This window comes from Humulus lupulus, chromosome 1 (assembly GCF_963169125.1).
Source record: "Humulus lupulus chromosome 1, drHumLupu1.1, whole genome shotgun sequence".
Lineage (NCBI taxonomy): Eukaryota > Viridiplantae > Streptophyta > Magnoliopsida > Rosales > Cannabaceae > Humulus > Humulus lupulus.
The window spans coordinates 265,473,627-265,491,509 of NC_084793.1; the positions used below are offsets into that span (position 1 = coordinate 265,473,627).

The window sequence follows — 17,883 nt, forward strand, 5'->3', positions numbered from 1 at the left end:
ACCGAGTTTTTTGGAAACTAGAAATATAATGAGAAATAAGAGCTAGAAAGAAAGGAACAAAGATCAATAACATAATTTTTACGTGGTTGGGGCGTTAATGTGCCTTAGTCCACGAGTCTCTTGTATTAGATTTTAGAGAGCTTTTGACAATGGAGTTTTCTGCAAGTTTGAGCGGAGTAATTTCTTACCAACGAAAATCCGGGATCCCAGCTACAGTGCACAACTGGTCCTATTTATAGGCTGTCAGGTGCAATGGGCATGGGCCGGATTAATCCCGGCCTAATAGGGATGTAATCATGGTTTACTCGCTAATGAAGTCATAATATAAAGGATATTGCTTAATAAAACATATTAATTATGGCCCTTGGGCTTTGATGGTGGTTGTTCTTCAAAGGTAGATGAAAGTACTTCCTCATCTAGTATTGAAGAATTAAATAGCAAACTTTCCCAGGCTGTAAGTCAGCAACAGTCGTTGTCCACTGACATGTTTGTCTTGAAAGCCTTTGTTGAGCTGAATTTTAAGGACCTTATTTCTTCTGTACAAGATTTGCACAAAAAAATTTGATTCAATGTTTGAGCGTTCTGTTTCAAAGGTATTGAATATGTTTTATTTTTTTAGTATTTGTTTTATTGTTAAAGAAACAAAAAAGTCAAATGTTGTTTTTTGTTGTTGTTTGTGTAGAAAAATGTTCATGCTAAGGTTACTGCAGATGTTGAAGATGATGAGGAGACTGAAAGTGATGCTGACATTCATAATATGAACAATGATGAGGAGTTAAAGGATAATGATGATGATAAGAACGATGTTTTTGAGGGCCAAAGTGATGATGATGATCATGGTGGAGGCGGTGATGAAGTAGATATTGGCGGTAATGTTGAAGGGAAAGTTGATGTGGATGAAGATTCAAATGTTGTTAAGGGATCTTCTCAAAATGTTGTTGAGGAAAAAGTTGGCAAGGTACGTATGAATATTTCATTTATTTGATTTCAATATTGTAACATTAATTTATTTAACTTTTTATGTATTTTTTTAAGGTTGATAATGAGAAGAATTTAGATCATTTTTTCAATGGACTAAGCTAGCTTCAAGTTTATGATCCTGTGTTGACTGGATTAGTAGCTGTGTTAAAAATGAAGGTTAGTTGTGTTGTTTTTTTGTGGTTGTCTGAATTTTTTTTTTTGTGTTGCTGACGTTATTTTATTATTATAAATGTTATTTTTATTATGATAAATGTTTATTTTTTATATGTGTTTTTCATTGTTATTTTCCAGTTGTCTTCAAATGGATCGGTTGTTGCTGAAAATGTAAGTTTGGTTGCCAAAACAGTTAAGGATGCTTCTATTACTGCATCAGTTCAGTAGCCTGAAGTTATTTCTGACAAGGTTGAGTCAGTTGATCTACAAGCAACTCTAGTTGTTGAGAAGAGGCTTGCAAAGCCTGGAGCTGCTTTGAAGTCTCCATTTCGTCAGGATTTTGATTCTGGTGGTTCTCGTTCAGTTCAAGAAGTTGAAGATTACAAGGTAGTTAGTTATGTTAAAGGTTTATTGCCACTAGATGAGAACATTGGGCAAGTTCCTGATCCAATTCATGAGAAGGAGTTTAATGCTTGGTTAGCTAATGGTCGAAACACAAGGGCGAGGTATGTTAATATTTTTGTTCTTTTTTGTTTTTTGTATTGATTTCATTATTCAATTATAATATGTATTCTTTTATTTTATTTTTTTGGCAGGAAGAACAATATTTACTAGAAAAACAAGAATCTATTTACTCCTCCATTTGATCTGAGTGTTGATTCTGTGAATGATAAGATGTGGTTCCACACTCTTGTTCATTGTGGCGAATGTCTTACTAATTCAGTATGTTTTTTAATTTTTAATGTTGTTTTTGTGTTGTTCTGCTGTTTATTTATAATTGCCGAGCGTTTTGATTATTTTTATAATTGTTGTTGTTTTGTTACAGTTTAGTTGTTTTTATGGGTTTATTTATGATTTTGTTGTTATTGTTTTGTGTTGTTTACATCACATTGATGTAATACTTTATTAGATTAGAAAAAAGGGGAAGTATTTACCTGGGCCTAAGGCGAACTTCACTACAACAGATTGTTGTTTTAGTGATTCTATTTCTTCTTTGTATGAGAAATTTGTGCAGAAGAATAGGGATGGTTCTATTGTGAATCTAAAGCATAAGGTTGTTCAAATTATCAAGGGGAAAAGACTGATGTGTGGTAGGCCATGGATTGAATGTGATCATGTGTTGTTTCCAATAAATATGAGGAATGATAGTCATTGGATTCTAGGCCATTTGAATGTCAATGAGAGGATCATTTACATGTACAACTCATTGAAAAGTGGGCAATATGAAAGTGTTGCGTCGGAGGCTATGGAACCATATTCTGTTTTGTTGTCGTTGTTCCTTGACCTTATGAATTTTTATAAGACTAGAAATGACAATACGGAAAGTTTGATTGATTATAAGGCTCCATTCTCAGTTGTTAGTGTTGATAAATTACCTCAACAAGAGGATACGTAAGTGTTTTATGTGTTTTAATAACTTTTTATATTTTGTGCATTTTTATTAATCTTTTTGATGTTTTTGTTTCGTAGTAATTGTGGTGTTTTTGTTGCATCATTTGCTGAATATTTTGTTGATGACAAGGAGATTCCTTCAAGTAACTTCTATGTTGAAGACCATCATTCTAGGCTTGCTGTGCTTCTTTATTCTTTTGGGAAGATGAAGGAGAATGAAAATGTTGCTAGTGAAACTGAAGTTGCTAAAAAGTATCCAAAAAAGATTGCACAAAAGTTGAAAGGGAAGAATGATGATTTGAGCATGAAGATTTGATGCATATGTTTGTTTGGCAACAACGGTGGAAACAACACTGCAACAACTATGGAATTTTTTTAAAGGAAAACATATGAAAAACTTATTTTTATGTAGTTATTTTGTCTTTCTATTTTATAGATATTAAATAGTTGTTTGGATATTGGTTGTTTAAATGCGTATTTTGTTTTAAAGTTTTTTATTATGAAAACTAATATGAACTATTATGTTTTTTCTCATTGCAATCATGGATATATTATTATGATTTGACAACCGCACAACAACTAAAAAGCAACAAAAGATAAACTTTAGAAATTAAAATATAATGTTATAAATTTATGTTCATGCACTGAGGTTATGAAAACAAAACTATTTAATTAATAATAAATTTGTTATTAATTATTTTAAAATTCATATTTTAGTTATTGTCATAGTTTTACATTTTATATACTGCATAGCAACATCAAAGCAACGTTACAGAAACTGTCAATTTTAAAAAAAAAAAAGTTTCCATTTTTTCTTATTCCATGTTTATGAACTAATAACTTTGCTTCGCAATATAGATTCTAAATATAAAAGAAATAAAATTAATGTTGTTGTATAAAAAAAATCAATTAATTGTTTTTGTAGTTGTCTTGTTGTTTCAGCTTCTTTGCGCTCTGTTTCTGCATGTCTTCCTATTATGTCCTCTTTGTCCACACTTGTTGCATTTGTTTTGCTTTTTATTTTCCCAAGCAGCTCTGAATCTTTTTTTTCTTTGGTCTTCCTGCTTTCACTTTTTCAAATGAAGGCATAACAATCGTGTCTTTGACATATTGTGGGACATCCCAATTGTGTTGGTTTCCTACAGGGTATATTGTTGATTCATATGTTTCCAACCATGTCTTTGTTGTGTAGTAGTGTGAACAGTAATTGTAAGGGTCTAGATTCATTTCCTTCATCACAGCAATTGCATGACCACATGGAATTTCATCCATTTGGAATTTATTGCATGTGCATGTTCGATTTTTTAGGTTTACAAACCATGACTTTTGATCTTTGAACACCTCAAATAGATATTCATTTGATGCATTTACCTGTAGCACATTATGAATAATTAATTAATTTATAATAATTATAATTCTGCCTATTTCTAAATGCAACAATATATGAACAACCCCCACTGTTTTATGGCACAGAAGCAACGTAAGCGCAACCCCAGAAAAACTTAATTAAGAATTTTTAAAAACTGTTTAAGGATCTTACAGTTAGTCTCAAAGAGTATATGTAGTTGTTGGTGAATTTTTTTTCTGCCTCTGGTGTCAATGTTGTGAATGTATTTTGGGCCTTATGTTTGTGTATGTCCAATCTCGGAGTAATCCACGCATGCACTCCAATAGTGTTGTTATGGGTACCTCTCTTGCTACCAAAATAGTTGCGTTGAGTGATTCTGCAATATTTGAAGTCATTGTTGAATACCTATTATTTCTGGAGTGGAATCTTGTCCATTTTTCATAACCAATTTTGTTTTAAAAAGGACATATGTGCTTATCCAAGTTGTCGAGCTCCTTCATGTATATTCAAATTTCTGCTCTGTGTATGTTTTCGTAGCCCCAAAGAATGGTTCCCTGTATATTTTTGCATGTTTTTTGTACATTGTTTTTAGGTAGCTAAGCAGGTGGAACATGCAGTACCCATGTGTTATTTCTAGGTATACTTGTTTGGTTGCTTTTATGATGCTTTCATGTTTATCTAATATTAGACATTGCCCTTCTCTAACTCCATAAGCTTCTCTTAATTTCTTAAAATTCCATTCCCATGACTTGTCATTTTCTGAGTCTGCAATACAGAATGCAAGTGGAAATTTTTTACCTCCAGCCTCTTGTGCACTAGCAGAGAGCAGTGTTCCACCATATGTAGCTTTTAGGAAAGTGTCATCAACAACTATTATTGGTTTACATTTTGGCTAGGCTTTCAAAGATGCATCTAATGCCATGAATAGAAATAGCAAGTTGTTGTCTTCTCTTGTTTGTATTTCTAATATTGATCCAGGGTTGGTTTTTTGTAGCATGTACAAGTAACTTGATAAGAGGTTGTATGATTCTTTTGCTTTTCCTGGCAGGTTGTTGAGTGCATGCTCCCTACTTCGCCATGCTTTCATGTAGTTTTATCTTTATACCATATTTGTCATTTAAGTCAATACTGATGTCTTTTGGTGTGGTTGTTGTTTTAATGTTTAGAAACTTTGGTTTTATGCAGTCATCTATTAACTTTGATGTTGCTTGACGCTGGTCTCCAAATCTTATATCCAAGGATCAAGTGTGTAACTGGTAGTACTTTCTAATGATAAATGCCTGTGTGGTGCCGTTCCTTGATGCTCTTAGTGACCACTTGCATTTTTGGTCCAAACAAACAATACTGTACTCTTTGGAGCATGATTTTTGCACCATGTATTGGAAGTGATTTGTAATTGCATAGTAGCTGAGCACACTCTTTAGTGTTAATTTGTCTTTGTATATCTGGCCACATAGAATATCTTGGTGACGAGGATTTTTTATTATTAGTGAGTCTTCAGTATCAAGCTGAGTTTCTTTATTCAAATTGTTCTCGAGTTTCTCTAGCATTTCTGATCTGATAATTGTTGCATAGTCAATTATGTCAAACTCATCATTGTGTTCTTCTATGTTTGCCTCTGTGCGTTGCTCTATGGTTGATTCCGTTGTCCATGGACCATTGTCGATGATTTGTAGTTCATGTGTTACGGTTGACTCTCTATTTTCAAAGAAATTATTTGATGTTGTTGCTGTTGTTGAATGTGTTCACACATAATGGATACTGCTTGTGAAGTCTGAATCCTTTTTTTTAGCTGAACGTAAAAGAAGACACTGGCATTATCCACTATTTTCAGGGTGGGTATCCTTCTTTTATTTGGTATTGTAGTTGCAGCAGCGTTGATGCGGGGTTGCATTGTAGATGTCAAAACAGTTTTTGTAGTAGCTCTTCATAATTGCAATCCACTGATATGAATTCCCCACTGGGTTCAAAATTGATGTAATTATTGTTGTCATCCCAATGTCCATTTTTCTGTATCAAGATTGCTATTGGAACCATTCCCTGAAATTTATATAATTGAAATTTTTTATTACTATTTGTAATGTTGGAATTTATACTAGTATCCATTTTTAAATTGTAGGTGTGCCCCGCAACGGCAACGTCAATTCAACCCCAAGGCAACTTTAATTAAAAAGAAAATTAAAAATATCATCCTTATTTTGTATTAAATCCCAAAATTAATATTCTGTTTTTTTTTCATATCCAGTTGTTGTAAAGACAAAGCATAAAAAACAACGCAAATTAATATTCAGTTGTTTTTTCATATCTATTTGTTGTAGAAACCAAAAAACAACCAGATTTGAAAGACAATTATCGGTAAGCAACAGGTAAAATAGTTTGCAACCAAATTTAATTAAAATATTTAGGGAAAATATTAAAATCGTCATACCTAAGATTATGATTCCACTTTATTTGGAAACTCGTTATTAATGTCCCCCCTTGTACCTCATTTGCTCTAGAAAAATGAAAAATATATTTATACCTCATATTAAGTTTTTGAAAAAAAAAATCGATTCTTACCCGTTTTTGTCTCAATTTCGTTTTATTGGTAGACCGCCAGCATGAGAGGATTTTCTGGTATGCTTATGGTTGCTTCACTGGTTTTGGGTTTCAGAAGAGAGAAGCTTCCTTTGAGTGCAAGCTCATTAAAGAAGAAGTCGTATTTTTGTTTAAATTATTTATTGACCGTGTATAAATGTAATTAATGCCGCCTCACCATATTTTTATAACTTTTGTTCTATATATGGGTATACAAGAAAAAAAAACCCTATTTTTTTACAAATTTTTATTTTAAACAAAGAGAATAGAAACCATTCTTTTGTTATCTTCAAAATGTCTGTTTATTTGTTGACAAAAAAAATGTATGATTATTTTTACTTAGTACTTTAATTTATTTTTTGCAATAATAAAAATTTAACAAATAGGTTATGTAATAAATTTAAATATAGTAAATAGAATTGGTGGTAAGAATCAATTTTTTACAAATACATTATATTGTAATCTAATTGTAGTATATAGTTTTACATACAATTTCATTATTTAATACATATGTATATATGTATTAAATATGTATATATGTATTAAATATTGGTAATCACATATATTTCAAAACAATTACATATAAAATATAAAATAATTTGATAAAAATAAATTATATTTTTTTTAATAAAAAATGGAATTATGGTCCTTTTACTCTTTAATATATATATTTATAATAAAAATATCAAATTATGTAAATAAATAAGCAAAAAATAATTAGTTGTAGCCAAGTTAAATAATTTGTAACAATGAAATTTTTTATTGAACATTATAGTTAAATAAGTAGATTGATGTTAAACACAAAATATCAAAATAACTTTACTAATAAATAGTTACTAAAAGATAAAATAATTTGCTTACTTCACTCTTTTATATATGTTACTAGATAAAAGCAACGTACAATGTACATTTACTTAGTTTTATTTATAGAATTTATTAATATTTTATTAAATTTGTATTATTGTCATATAAATTTTAAATAAATAAACAATATTTTATATAAAAAGAATGACATAAATATATGTTGACGCCGTTTTTCGTCAACTTAAAATATAGAGCAATTAAACAATAAGAACTATGGCGCAGATGAATAATCTGGTTGTAACGACCCAAATTTGCTAATAAGGCTTAAGGACCTTGATTAGTGTGCCTGGAGGGTATAATGGGAATTATGTGTGATTTTAATGATTAAGATGCATGATTATGATTTAAAGCATGTTATATGACTATTTGAATATCTGAGATGCAGGACTATGTGTATTAGTATGCATATAGGCCCTGATTAGGTTAGAAGGGCATAATCGTAATTTTGGCCATTATGGGCATAACTGTATTGATATATGTGATAATTGTCGAGACCACATTAATTTGTGGATATGTCTGTGATCTGCGACTCGAGACGATCCTAGTGAGCAAAGTAGCGAAAAGGTCATGGCGAGGATTTATACCCGGCTCAGAGTGAGCTTAGGGGTATAAATGGGAATTTAGTGAGTGTACTGGAGTCTATCTTGACATTGAGGAATATTATTGGTGATTAATTAGGTATCGGGAATTAAGCGGGAAATATTAGAGACACTCGAGGAGTTAGCGGGAATTGGGTAAAATGACTAGAATGCCCTTAAGTGGATTAAAGGGTTAGGAATAAATGGGAGGGCATTAGGGTCATTTGGCTTTCTAAGGATGGAATTACTAAGACTTTATGTTAGTGGGAAGTGTAGAAAAGTGTAGAAGTCTGAAAGAGAGAAAAGAAGAAAAAGGAAGGAAAAAGAAAGGGAGAAAAACAGAGAGAGTTTTCTAAGGTCGGTTTAAGCTTCCTTCATCAATTTCTTGAGGATTTCTGGAGCAAAGCTCAGAGGAGAGTTGGGATAGACTGAACATCAAGGATCCTAAGCTAGGGTTGAGGAATTGGCAGAGGTTTAGCAAAAGGTCACTAACACTTGAGGTAAGACTTTAGAGTTCTTCAGTTTCTGTTTCTGGTTTTTGAGCTTTGGTGTTTAAGTTGAATTGGATGGAAACTTTAGGGAATTCAGGCCTAAGGCTGAGGAAGAGCAAGCCAAGGAAGTCTAGAGGCAACTTGTGGTCGAAATCCCATCAAAGGTATAAATTATAAGCTCTAACTTTGATGTTCAACTGGTTTCTGCTGAGTTTCATTGTCTGGAAGTGGCTATGGTGAATTTTGAGTTTGGGGATGCATGTGCTTGAGTTCTAGGTATTTGGGGTGCTTGGGATGAGTGGAGTATGGTCATAAGGTTGTTTTTTGAGTTTGGGAAAGATTTGGAGGAGTTTTTGTTAAGGTTGGTTCGAGGAAATCGCAGGAGGGAAAAACTGGTGTTAGCCTGCCTGTGACTAGCACTACAGCGCTAGCCTTTGGGCGATGTAGCACTAGGCCAAGCTTGCTGAGGGGATTTTGCTTCTGTTTGTAGCGCTGTAGCGCCCTCCCATGAGCGCTTTAGCGCTACCCTGCCTTCTGAAGAGGATTTTAGGGTTATTTGCAAGGGTTTTTGACCAAGGGTTTGGGGTTTAGTTCCACCACCTTGTTTGGTGGAACTAGGACTTCCCGGGGGCTCGAGATTAGCCCCGAGGCTAGGTTTTGGACTTGAGGATTGAATATGACTTTGGCCTATGATTGTGTTTAGGTGAGCGCTAGGGCTCGAGGGGGATCGTGCTCAAGGAGTCGAGGGATCAAAGCTAGTGAATTGAAAGGTAAGAAAACTGCACCCGGTTATATATTTGTGATGGGACTAAGTGCTCCCGATATTTGTATCGTGTCAATGATGGTATTATGCCATGGGACATGTAAAAGTAGCCTAAGGGCGCCATACACTATATTTGCGCACAGGGCGCGGCTTGGCCACTGGTAGCCGAGGACAGCTTAATATTCACTGAGCTCAGTTTAAGCGGGCTGGAGTCAGTGGGATAACGGAGGGAGCAGCCTGAGGGCGCTAGCCCTAGTTATCGTTTGTGAACTGTAAATGATATGAGTTGATATGTTTAGTATGTGGAATACTTGATTATACTGAATGGTTATATGGTTGAGATTATGTGATGCAATATGAGATATTGATTTGTCTGTTGATTGCTTATGCTCTGTTGTTGTGTTTTCTTGCTGGGCATTGGCTCACGGGTGCTACGTGGTGCAGGTAAAGGCAAGGGCAAGCTGGACCAATCCTGAGTTGGAGGGCTGTGGGGTTGAATGTACATAGCCAGCTGTTCGATCGCCATGGTCGAGGAGTGGATCAGGACAGGGATTACCTAACTGTCTGTTTTGCCTTAATATGGCTTGCTATTGTATCCAAACCTTATGACTTTTGTAAACGGTCCTTAAACTTAATATTTTTGGGATCCCGTGTACACAGATAATGTTACTTAATGAAAATGCGACTTTTGAGACCAAAACATTTTAACCCTAGTTCCTCTATAGTTTCGATAACACGCTTTTAATTAAATGACTTTATTAGCAAGTCTAGCACTTTATAAACACACAGTGTAGCGGTCCTGACTATCTTGGGCATTACAATGGTAGAACAACAAGAGTTTTACGTGGTTCAGCAGTTAAATCTGCCTAGTCCACGAGTCTATTTTATTTAGACTTGGAGTTTTCTGGAAATCCTTCAGAGATGAATTCTCCAGAGTTTCTCTCAAGATATCAGAAGAACCCCCCTCTACAAATGTTCATGACCTCTCTATTTATAGAGAGTTCTCAGAGTTTATTCCCACATATTTCGAGAAGATACTTCTGCTTATTAATTAAAATAAATATATTAAATACTGTAACTCCTATATATAAGGAAACGTTCCTTGAAGACCAGAAAACGGGTAACAGAATTGTTAATATCCTTTTAATGTTGGGATGTTACAACAATAAATATCTTTAAACGTATGGAACGCGTTACATCAGATGACTCATCAAATCTTCGAGGTTAGCAACCAGCATCATGTCAGTCAAGGTTTAAGGATAAGTTACGAACTAGTCGCCTTATTCCAAGACCAGCTCGGAGCAGATAAATACCATCGAGATTGTTACATTTCGAGCTTGTGCTCTTTAAGCTCGGGCTACTTGACCCGAAGCCACCAGACAACGAATGTATCCTGATGCTATGTTCTTTCGAGGTTGGAAAGGATCCCAAGGTTACCCGTCTTCGAGGCTGCCGTCTTGCTCCGAGGTTTTGACATCTGGACCACGAACATGCGTTTTATATATCTCGAGCTCACACTTGACGAGTCCAGCTTTCGAGATCACAATCTCAGGTCTCGAAATCTGGGTATAACAATATATTAATTGAAAAGTTAAACAAAAATATTGTTTATGATTTTTTTAAATATATATATAATATAATAACTTTTTTAACCATAAATGATAATTTTTTAATAAAAATTAAGATGATGTATTATATATTATTATTATAATAACATTTGTTAATATAAGTATTAAATATTAATATAATAATATTTGAATTTATATTAATATAATTAGTAAAATTTTATAATATTTAAATTTATATTAATATATAATTATTAAATATTTAGTTTTGTATTAAATATTATTATAATTAGTAAAATTTTATAATATTTGAATTTAAATTTATATTAATATAATTATTATATATGTAGACTTATATTAAATATTATTATAATAATGATATTTTATAATATATGAATTTATATTAATATAGAAGTTGTTTGATAACACTTAAAAAAATAGTTTTTTTAATTAATTAAAATTTAAAAATTAAACGTAAAATAGTGTTTGGTAACTCTATTTTTATTTATTATTTTTTAAAATTTTAATTAAAATTCATTAAATTTTGAAAATAAAAAATTTTCACTTTCAATTTTTTTTAAACTATTTTTGACTTTTTTCGTTTTTTTTCTACTCTTCTTCAAATCAACATCTCATTTTATATTGTTAAACACCAAATAAAAATAAAAATTATCAAATGCATTTATTATTTTTGTTTTTTAAAAACAAAAAACAAAAATAGTTATCAAACATATTTTTATTTTTTAAAAATAAAGAAACAAAAATAAAAATAATATTTCTATTTTTGTGTTTAAAAAATTTAAAAACAAAAATTTTACCAAACACAACCATAGTTAATAAATATCTTTTTTAGTAGTTTTAAAAGTATAAAAAATTAAATATTTAGAATGTTTCGTTAAACTTAGGGCCCATTTGGTAAAATTTTTGTTTTTGAATTTTTTAAACACAAAAATAGAAATATTATTTTATATTTGTTTTTTTATTTTTAAAAAATAAAAATATGTTTAGTAACTATTTTGTTTTTTGTTTTTAAAAATAAAAAATAATAAACGTGTTTGATAACTTTTATTTTTATTTTTTGTTTAACAATATAATGTGTTGATTTGAAGAAGAGAAGAACAAAATGAAAACTGTTTAAAAAAATTTTAAAATTTTATTTTCAAAATTTAATAAATTTTAATTAAAATTTTAAAAAATAATAAATAAAAATAAAGTTATCAAACACATTTTATGTTTAATTTTCAAATTTCTAATTAATTAAATCAAAAATTATTTTTTTAAGTATTACTAAATAGTCTCTTAATAAAACAAATACTTCAAAACAAAAATTTCTATTACCTACACATTTTTTATACAGAGAAAAAGATTATAAAAATAAAAAGATAAAATGAGTATATTACTTATTTACAAATATATCACTTATTTATGACATCTATCTATTTTGGACCCAGCCCAATTCTAGTCCTAAACCTAAATGCATCTTCATATTTTCCTTTTCCTTCTCTCTTTCGATCTTAGCCCAGAAGTCGTCGTCGACGATTTCCGCCGACTGAAAGTAATTTCAAAATTAGATTTTTCTTTCTCTGACTGTGTTTATTGTTTCTAATTCATGAATTTGTTTTTAATAATTTGTTCTCATTATTATTATTTTTTATAATTTATTCTTCCAATTCTCTTGAATTTAATTTATGATTTACCATTTAAATTAGGTTCAACTTTTCCCATTTGGTCATTGTTCATTCGTTATTTTTTGTTTTTCATTTCAGAATGAGAAGATTTATTGATAATTTTATTGGTAAAATTAGGGCTTTGTTTGGCATCAAGTTTTTGTTTGTTTTGATAATTTTCTTTTATTTATTCGTTATATATAGAATGAAAGACATGGCGGTGACATTAGACTAGAAGACACAAACAAACAACTCATTTAGCGCTAATCAACTCGTTCTTCTCAACTCACTCACTCACCCATGGCGGACTGCTCCGACTCTCCTCCCTCTCCTTCTCCCACTTCTCCCATGAATATCGACGGCTCCGACCGTGACTCCGTCCTCTCCAACTCCGAATGGCTCACTCAGCGGGAGGTAATCGAACGCCGTGCCCGACGAGTCAAGCAACTCGCTCGTCTTTACAGGCACCATTACTGGGCTTTGATGGAGGATCTCAAGGCCAAGCACAGAGAATACTACTGGACCTACGGTAAGAGTCCCTTCAAGGAAGACGAGCCCCTCCCTCCCAACGGTGCGGACGGAACCGGAGAGAACGGGAAGCTAGGGTTGGCTTCCTCCACCGGAATTGGGGATGACATTAAAAGGTGCCAAATGGCTGGCTGTAAGAACAGGCCCATGGCCTTGACGAAGTTTTGCCATACCCATATACTCTCTGATCCCCAACAAAAGCTCTATAAGGGTTGCACATATGTCATCAAGAGGTATTTCTAACTTCTATTGTTTTTCGTTTTTTGATTTATTTTTCTTTGATAAACCATTTTTGGTTGTTGCCAGTTGAGAAAAAAAAAAGAGTTTTCTTTTGATGAAAGCTAATGGTTTTGGGTAAGAATTTGAAATCTTCTCGAAAGGGATTTTACAGCTGAATTGAATTTCTTGTTACACTAGTAGTGAAGATTTAATCCAATTACAAGAACTTAGTTGAGGTTATGATTATGAATTAGGAAGTTTTTGGGTGTGGTGTTTTCTTAGAATTAATAATTTGAGAAGGATAGGTACGTTCATTGGTATTTTTTGATATCAAGGAAACTGTTTAGTTTGAATTACATCACACGGATGGAGAGTATGTTAGTTGAATCTGAAAGTACAAACAAATTGGATGATTGCAAAATATTTGGTCAATGTGAGAGAGTATCTTCCTCGAATAAATCATTAGTTAGTGTCACTGAAATTCTAATGGAGAAAGTTTGGGGCCTTTAAGAGAGATAAATCGTGTGTTTTCACTTAGGTACAGTTAGTTTGTATGTCATGAAACTCAGGTGCTCATTCTTTATCTATCTTAGTATAACGAGGCTGAAGTTTCCCTGCATTTAATAGTTTATTTTGCACTTTTAATAGTTTACTTTGTTGCTTGTCAAGTGATTATTTCTCGAGTTTATTAGTTCAATCACAAATAATATATACTTCTATCTAGTTAGTAAGACAATTTTGTATATCCAGTATGCAGTCAGGGCCTCTGCTGTGTTGTAAACCAATACTGAGATCCACAGTTCCTTCTCTCTGCCCAACTCATTTTCAGAAGGGTGAAAAATGCCTCATACGGGACCTAAGAAAGGCAGGTCTGAATATCTCTTCATTAAATAACCTTGCTCCAAAACTCCATGTCATAGTTGCCGAATTCGTAAACCAAATCCAATCCAAAAGGAGAGCTTTACGAAAGGCTAGTGTAGCTAAGGTCGAGCCAAAGTAGGACGGAGCCCACCATTTCTTAGGCTCCTATGCCCTTTGATACTGCTGAATATTTAAGCACATATATACATATATATGGTGGAAGGGGGACTAAATTTTGATAGGACATTAGACTTTTGCCTAAGAAAGAAGACATTTGTGCATACAGAGACTTCATTTTCTTCACGACAACCTCGCCAATTTTCATAATTGCTGTGAGCTTTATCATATCAGCAATAATAATGTAAATTGGTTATTCTACTTCAAGTCTTGATGATTTTATTGTTGTAATTAGTTCACAAAATACTCCCCTCAAGGGTTATTATTATGTATATAACCTGTTGTGCATGATTGTGCAGTTAAAGTTGTGTAGGTTTCTCCTTATGATTCCAACCAAGTATATGACTTCATTTTGACCTTTTTTTTTACTATATGAGATTCTAATTATCTTCCTTCTAATATTCATTATTCAACTTCGGTGATCTATAAGAATTTGTACATGACATGAGTAGGAGTATATAAAGGGAGGAAAGAATCCTCCTGTGTAAAATTTCAGTTTATTAAATCACAAGAGAAGCACAATGTATTAGTTATGTCTTATATACTAGATGCCATTTAATATGAATTAGCATTCGATTAATAGGAAAAGAAAGAAGAAAAAAAAATGAAGTTTACTAGCATATGAAGTTTCCAACCTCCAACTTTCACTTATTATTGAAACTTTCAAAATTTCCCACTTGAAGAAATTACATGTAATGGGAAACCACTTGATTTCTATACATGATTCTTATTCATGCATTTTTTTTAAGACGAGGTATACTAGTTATTTACAACTTTCTATAAAGTTTTAAAAAATTTCCAATAATAAAACGTGTCAAAGATATACTTCAAAAAGTTTGTTACATGCTTGTTTTTTTTTAAGAATAATGATGCATGTATTTCCAATCTGCACACTTAAATTACACACTATTATTATGTGTTATTAATCTCAACCATGAATACTTTTAGGTGGAGTTCCTATATTATTTAATTATATAGTTGCTATTACTTACACGTCATAGCGAGGAAATTGAGGGTGTATTTATTATTACTATTTTTTTAATTATTTTTTTATACATGTAAATTATTCAAAATTTTCTAAAATTTTGAAGAATATTTTAAATAACTAAAATATATACTGCCATATAACAAATATTGAAATTTTAACTATTTATGTGTGGAAAATTACATTGGGGTGTATATATAAATATAAGGGAATTCTCTTATAGGGATTTCACTTTAAGCTTTACTGGTAGGGCTCTCAGTGTTTTCAACCCATGAATAGTTTTTGACACAATTTTTTTTATAATCATGTATATTGTAGCTATTTAGAGCATCCTACAAATTTTCAGAATATTCCGAATAGTTTACAGTACCGAAAACTAAGTTCAAACATATTGCACACGTGACTAATTTTTTTTATGCGTGTGGAAAGCAACATGTTTGAACCTAGTTTTTGGTACTGTAAGCCATTCAGAATTTTCTATAAATTTGCAGGATGCTCTAAATAGTTATAACATACACGGTCATAAAAAAAAATCACGCCGAAAACTGTTAACATGTCGAGAAACACTGAGAGTCCCACCGGTATGGCTTAAAGTGAAGCCCCTGCCTTTCCCTATCACCCTGGGTCGATTGTGTGTTTCTCCGAGGCAGTGAGGGATATCTTATTGGCGATGGAGGGAACCGTATGGGTGATGGTGGTTGCCACCCATTTCGGGGTCTGGATGGTCCCGAGTTCGCCTGTGCCGGCTTGGTAACATTCTGTGTGTTACCAGGATTCTAAGTCCGAGCCTCTGCAGGGGCTCGGTTATTCCCAGTTTCAGCTGGTAACTCAGCAGTTGAGTTAACCGGAGCTCTAGCCCGGGTGTTTCTTCAGGGCCTCGAGGGAGCAGGCTGTTCTGCTGGTGGCGGAGGTTGCTCCGTTCTTCTTGTGGTAGCGTTTTTGCGAGGTCGCCCACAAGGCCTGCGGGGAGGAACATGAACGTCCCGCGGAGGTGGGGCTTGGACCTGAGGCGGAGGTTGGGGCTGAGCTGCCTGTGCCTCCGCAGCTAATCTAGCTAGCTCCTCGTTACGTTTCTTGGCCTCAGCCAACTGCTTTCTTAACTGTCGATTTTCGAGTTTTACTATGGGGACATACCGCTCGGGATTATAGTACATGTCCTTGTCGTCCCTGGAAGCCGGAGGTCCTCGAGAATCGGAGGACTCACTTCTTTCTTCTGGTTCTGGATTCATCATTGGTTGTTTCCCAGGGCGGCGTGGATAGTTTTCTTCAGGAATATTCGGATCATTTGCGGCCATAGCTAATCAGGGATTGTACTGCTTAAGGCTCTCAACGAAAGCACCAAGCTGTTAATGCCGTTTTTCGTCAACTTAAAATGTAGAGCAATTAAACAATAAGAACTATGGCACAGATGAATAATATGGTAGAACAAGAAGAGTTTTAAGTGGTTCAGCAGTTAAATCTGCCTAGTCCACGAGTCTATTTTATTTAGACTTGGAGTTTTCTGGAAATCCTTCAGAGATGAATTCTCCAGAGTTTCTCTCAAGATATCAGAAGATCCCCCCTCTACAAATGTTCATGACCTCTCTATTTATAGAGAGTTCTCAGAGTTTATTCTCACATATTTCAGGAAGATACTTTTGCTTATTAATTAAAATAAAGATATTAAATATTATAACTCCTATATACAAGGAAACGTCCCCTGAAGACCAGGAAATGGGTAACAGAATTGTTAATATCCCTTTAATGTTGGGATGTTACAACAATAAATATCTTTAAACGTATGGTACGCGTTACATCAGATGACTCATCAAATCTTCGAGGTCAGCAACCAGCATCATGTCAGTCAAGGTTTATGGATAAGTTACGAACTAGTCGCCTTATTCCAAGACCAGCTCGGAGCAGATAAATACCATCGAGACTGTTACATTTCGAGCTTGTGCTCTTTAAGCTCGGGCTACTTGACCCGAAGACACCCGAAAACGAATGTATCCTGATGTTATGTTCTTTCGAGGTTGGAAAGGATCCCAAGGTTACCCGTCTTCGAGGCTGCCGCCTTGCTCCGAGGTTTTGACATCTGGACCACGAACATGCGTTTTATATATCTCAAGCTCACACTTGACGAGTCCAGCTTTCAAGGTCACAATCTCAGGTCTCGAAATCTGGGTGTAACATTTTGCCCCCTCAAAAGTATTAGTTCGAGTCCTACGAGAAGGAAACTTTTGAACTACTTCATTCGGGAACCGTTCCATCAACATACTCGAGTGTGGACACACGTCAGCTGGGTATTGCTCACTCAAAGTACTTAAGTACCTTGAAAATCTGCCCACGTCTACCCACCTGCCATTCTTTTGGGTACTATCACCTCACGGGTTCCTAGCCATTTGATCTGATACAGAATCTGGCCAATGGCCCAGATTAATCCAACCCTTTGTATTCCCACGGGCTTATAAATAGGCCTCAAGTCGTCTTCTTCCTCTTTTATTTTCACGTTCATCAGAGAGAAAAATGAAAATAAACCAGAAACCTTCTTGCCCACATCTTGCATGTTCTCCAAGCCGAGAAGACAAATCCACGTTGGACTTTTTGACTGTGTGAGATCACACTTACAACCGCTTATACAATCGTCCTTTTCTCTGTTTTCGTCAATCACATTGTGTAAGTTTTCTGTTCATGGCTTCTTTGCATTATTTTTTCCATGTATGTTTATGCTTCTGTTGTTTTGTGGGCACTAGAA

At 33.6% G+C, this 17,883-nt stretch overlaps 1 protein-coding gene across 1 annotated transcript; it reads left to right on the forward strand.

Annotated features, from left to right (window-relative positions):
• The first annotated feature begins 12,141 nt into the window (after positions 1-12,141).
• On the forward strand, positions 12,142-14,556 carry LOC133806238 (uncharacterized). Its single transcript, XM_062244364.1, has 3 exons — positions 12,142-12,267; positions 12,584-13,140; positions 13,877-14,556. Exons 2-3 carry the CDS (start codon positions 12,680-12,682, stop codon positions 14,124-14,126), a joined length of 711 nt encoding a protein of 236 aa, XP_062100348.1. The 5' UTR covers positions 12,142-12,267; positions 12,584-12,679; the 3' UTR covers positions 14,127-14,556.
• The last annotated feature ends 3,327 nt before the right edge of the window (positions 14,557-17,883 follow it).

Bases quoted from the DNA above. Each gene is read 5' to 3' on its own strand.
- LOC133806238 (XM_062244364.1), top strand. From the start codon at position 12,680: ATGGCGGACTGCTCCGACTCTCCTCCCTCTCCTTCTCCCACTTCTCCC. The intron at 13,141-13,876 runs GTATTTCTAACT...TTGTATATCCAG, and splicing joins TGCACATATGTCATCAAGAG to TATGCAGTCAGGGCCTCTGC.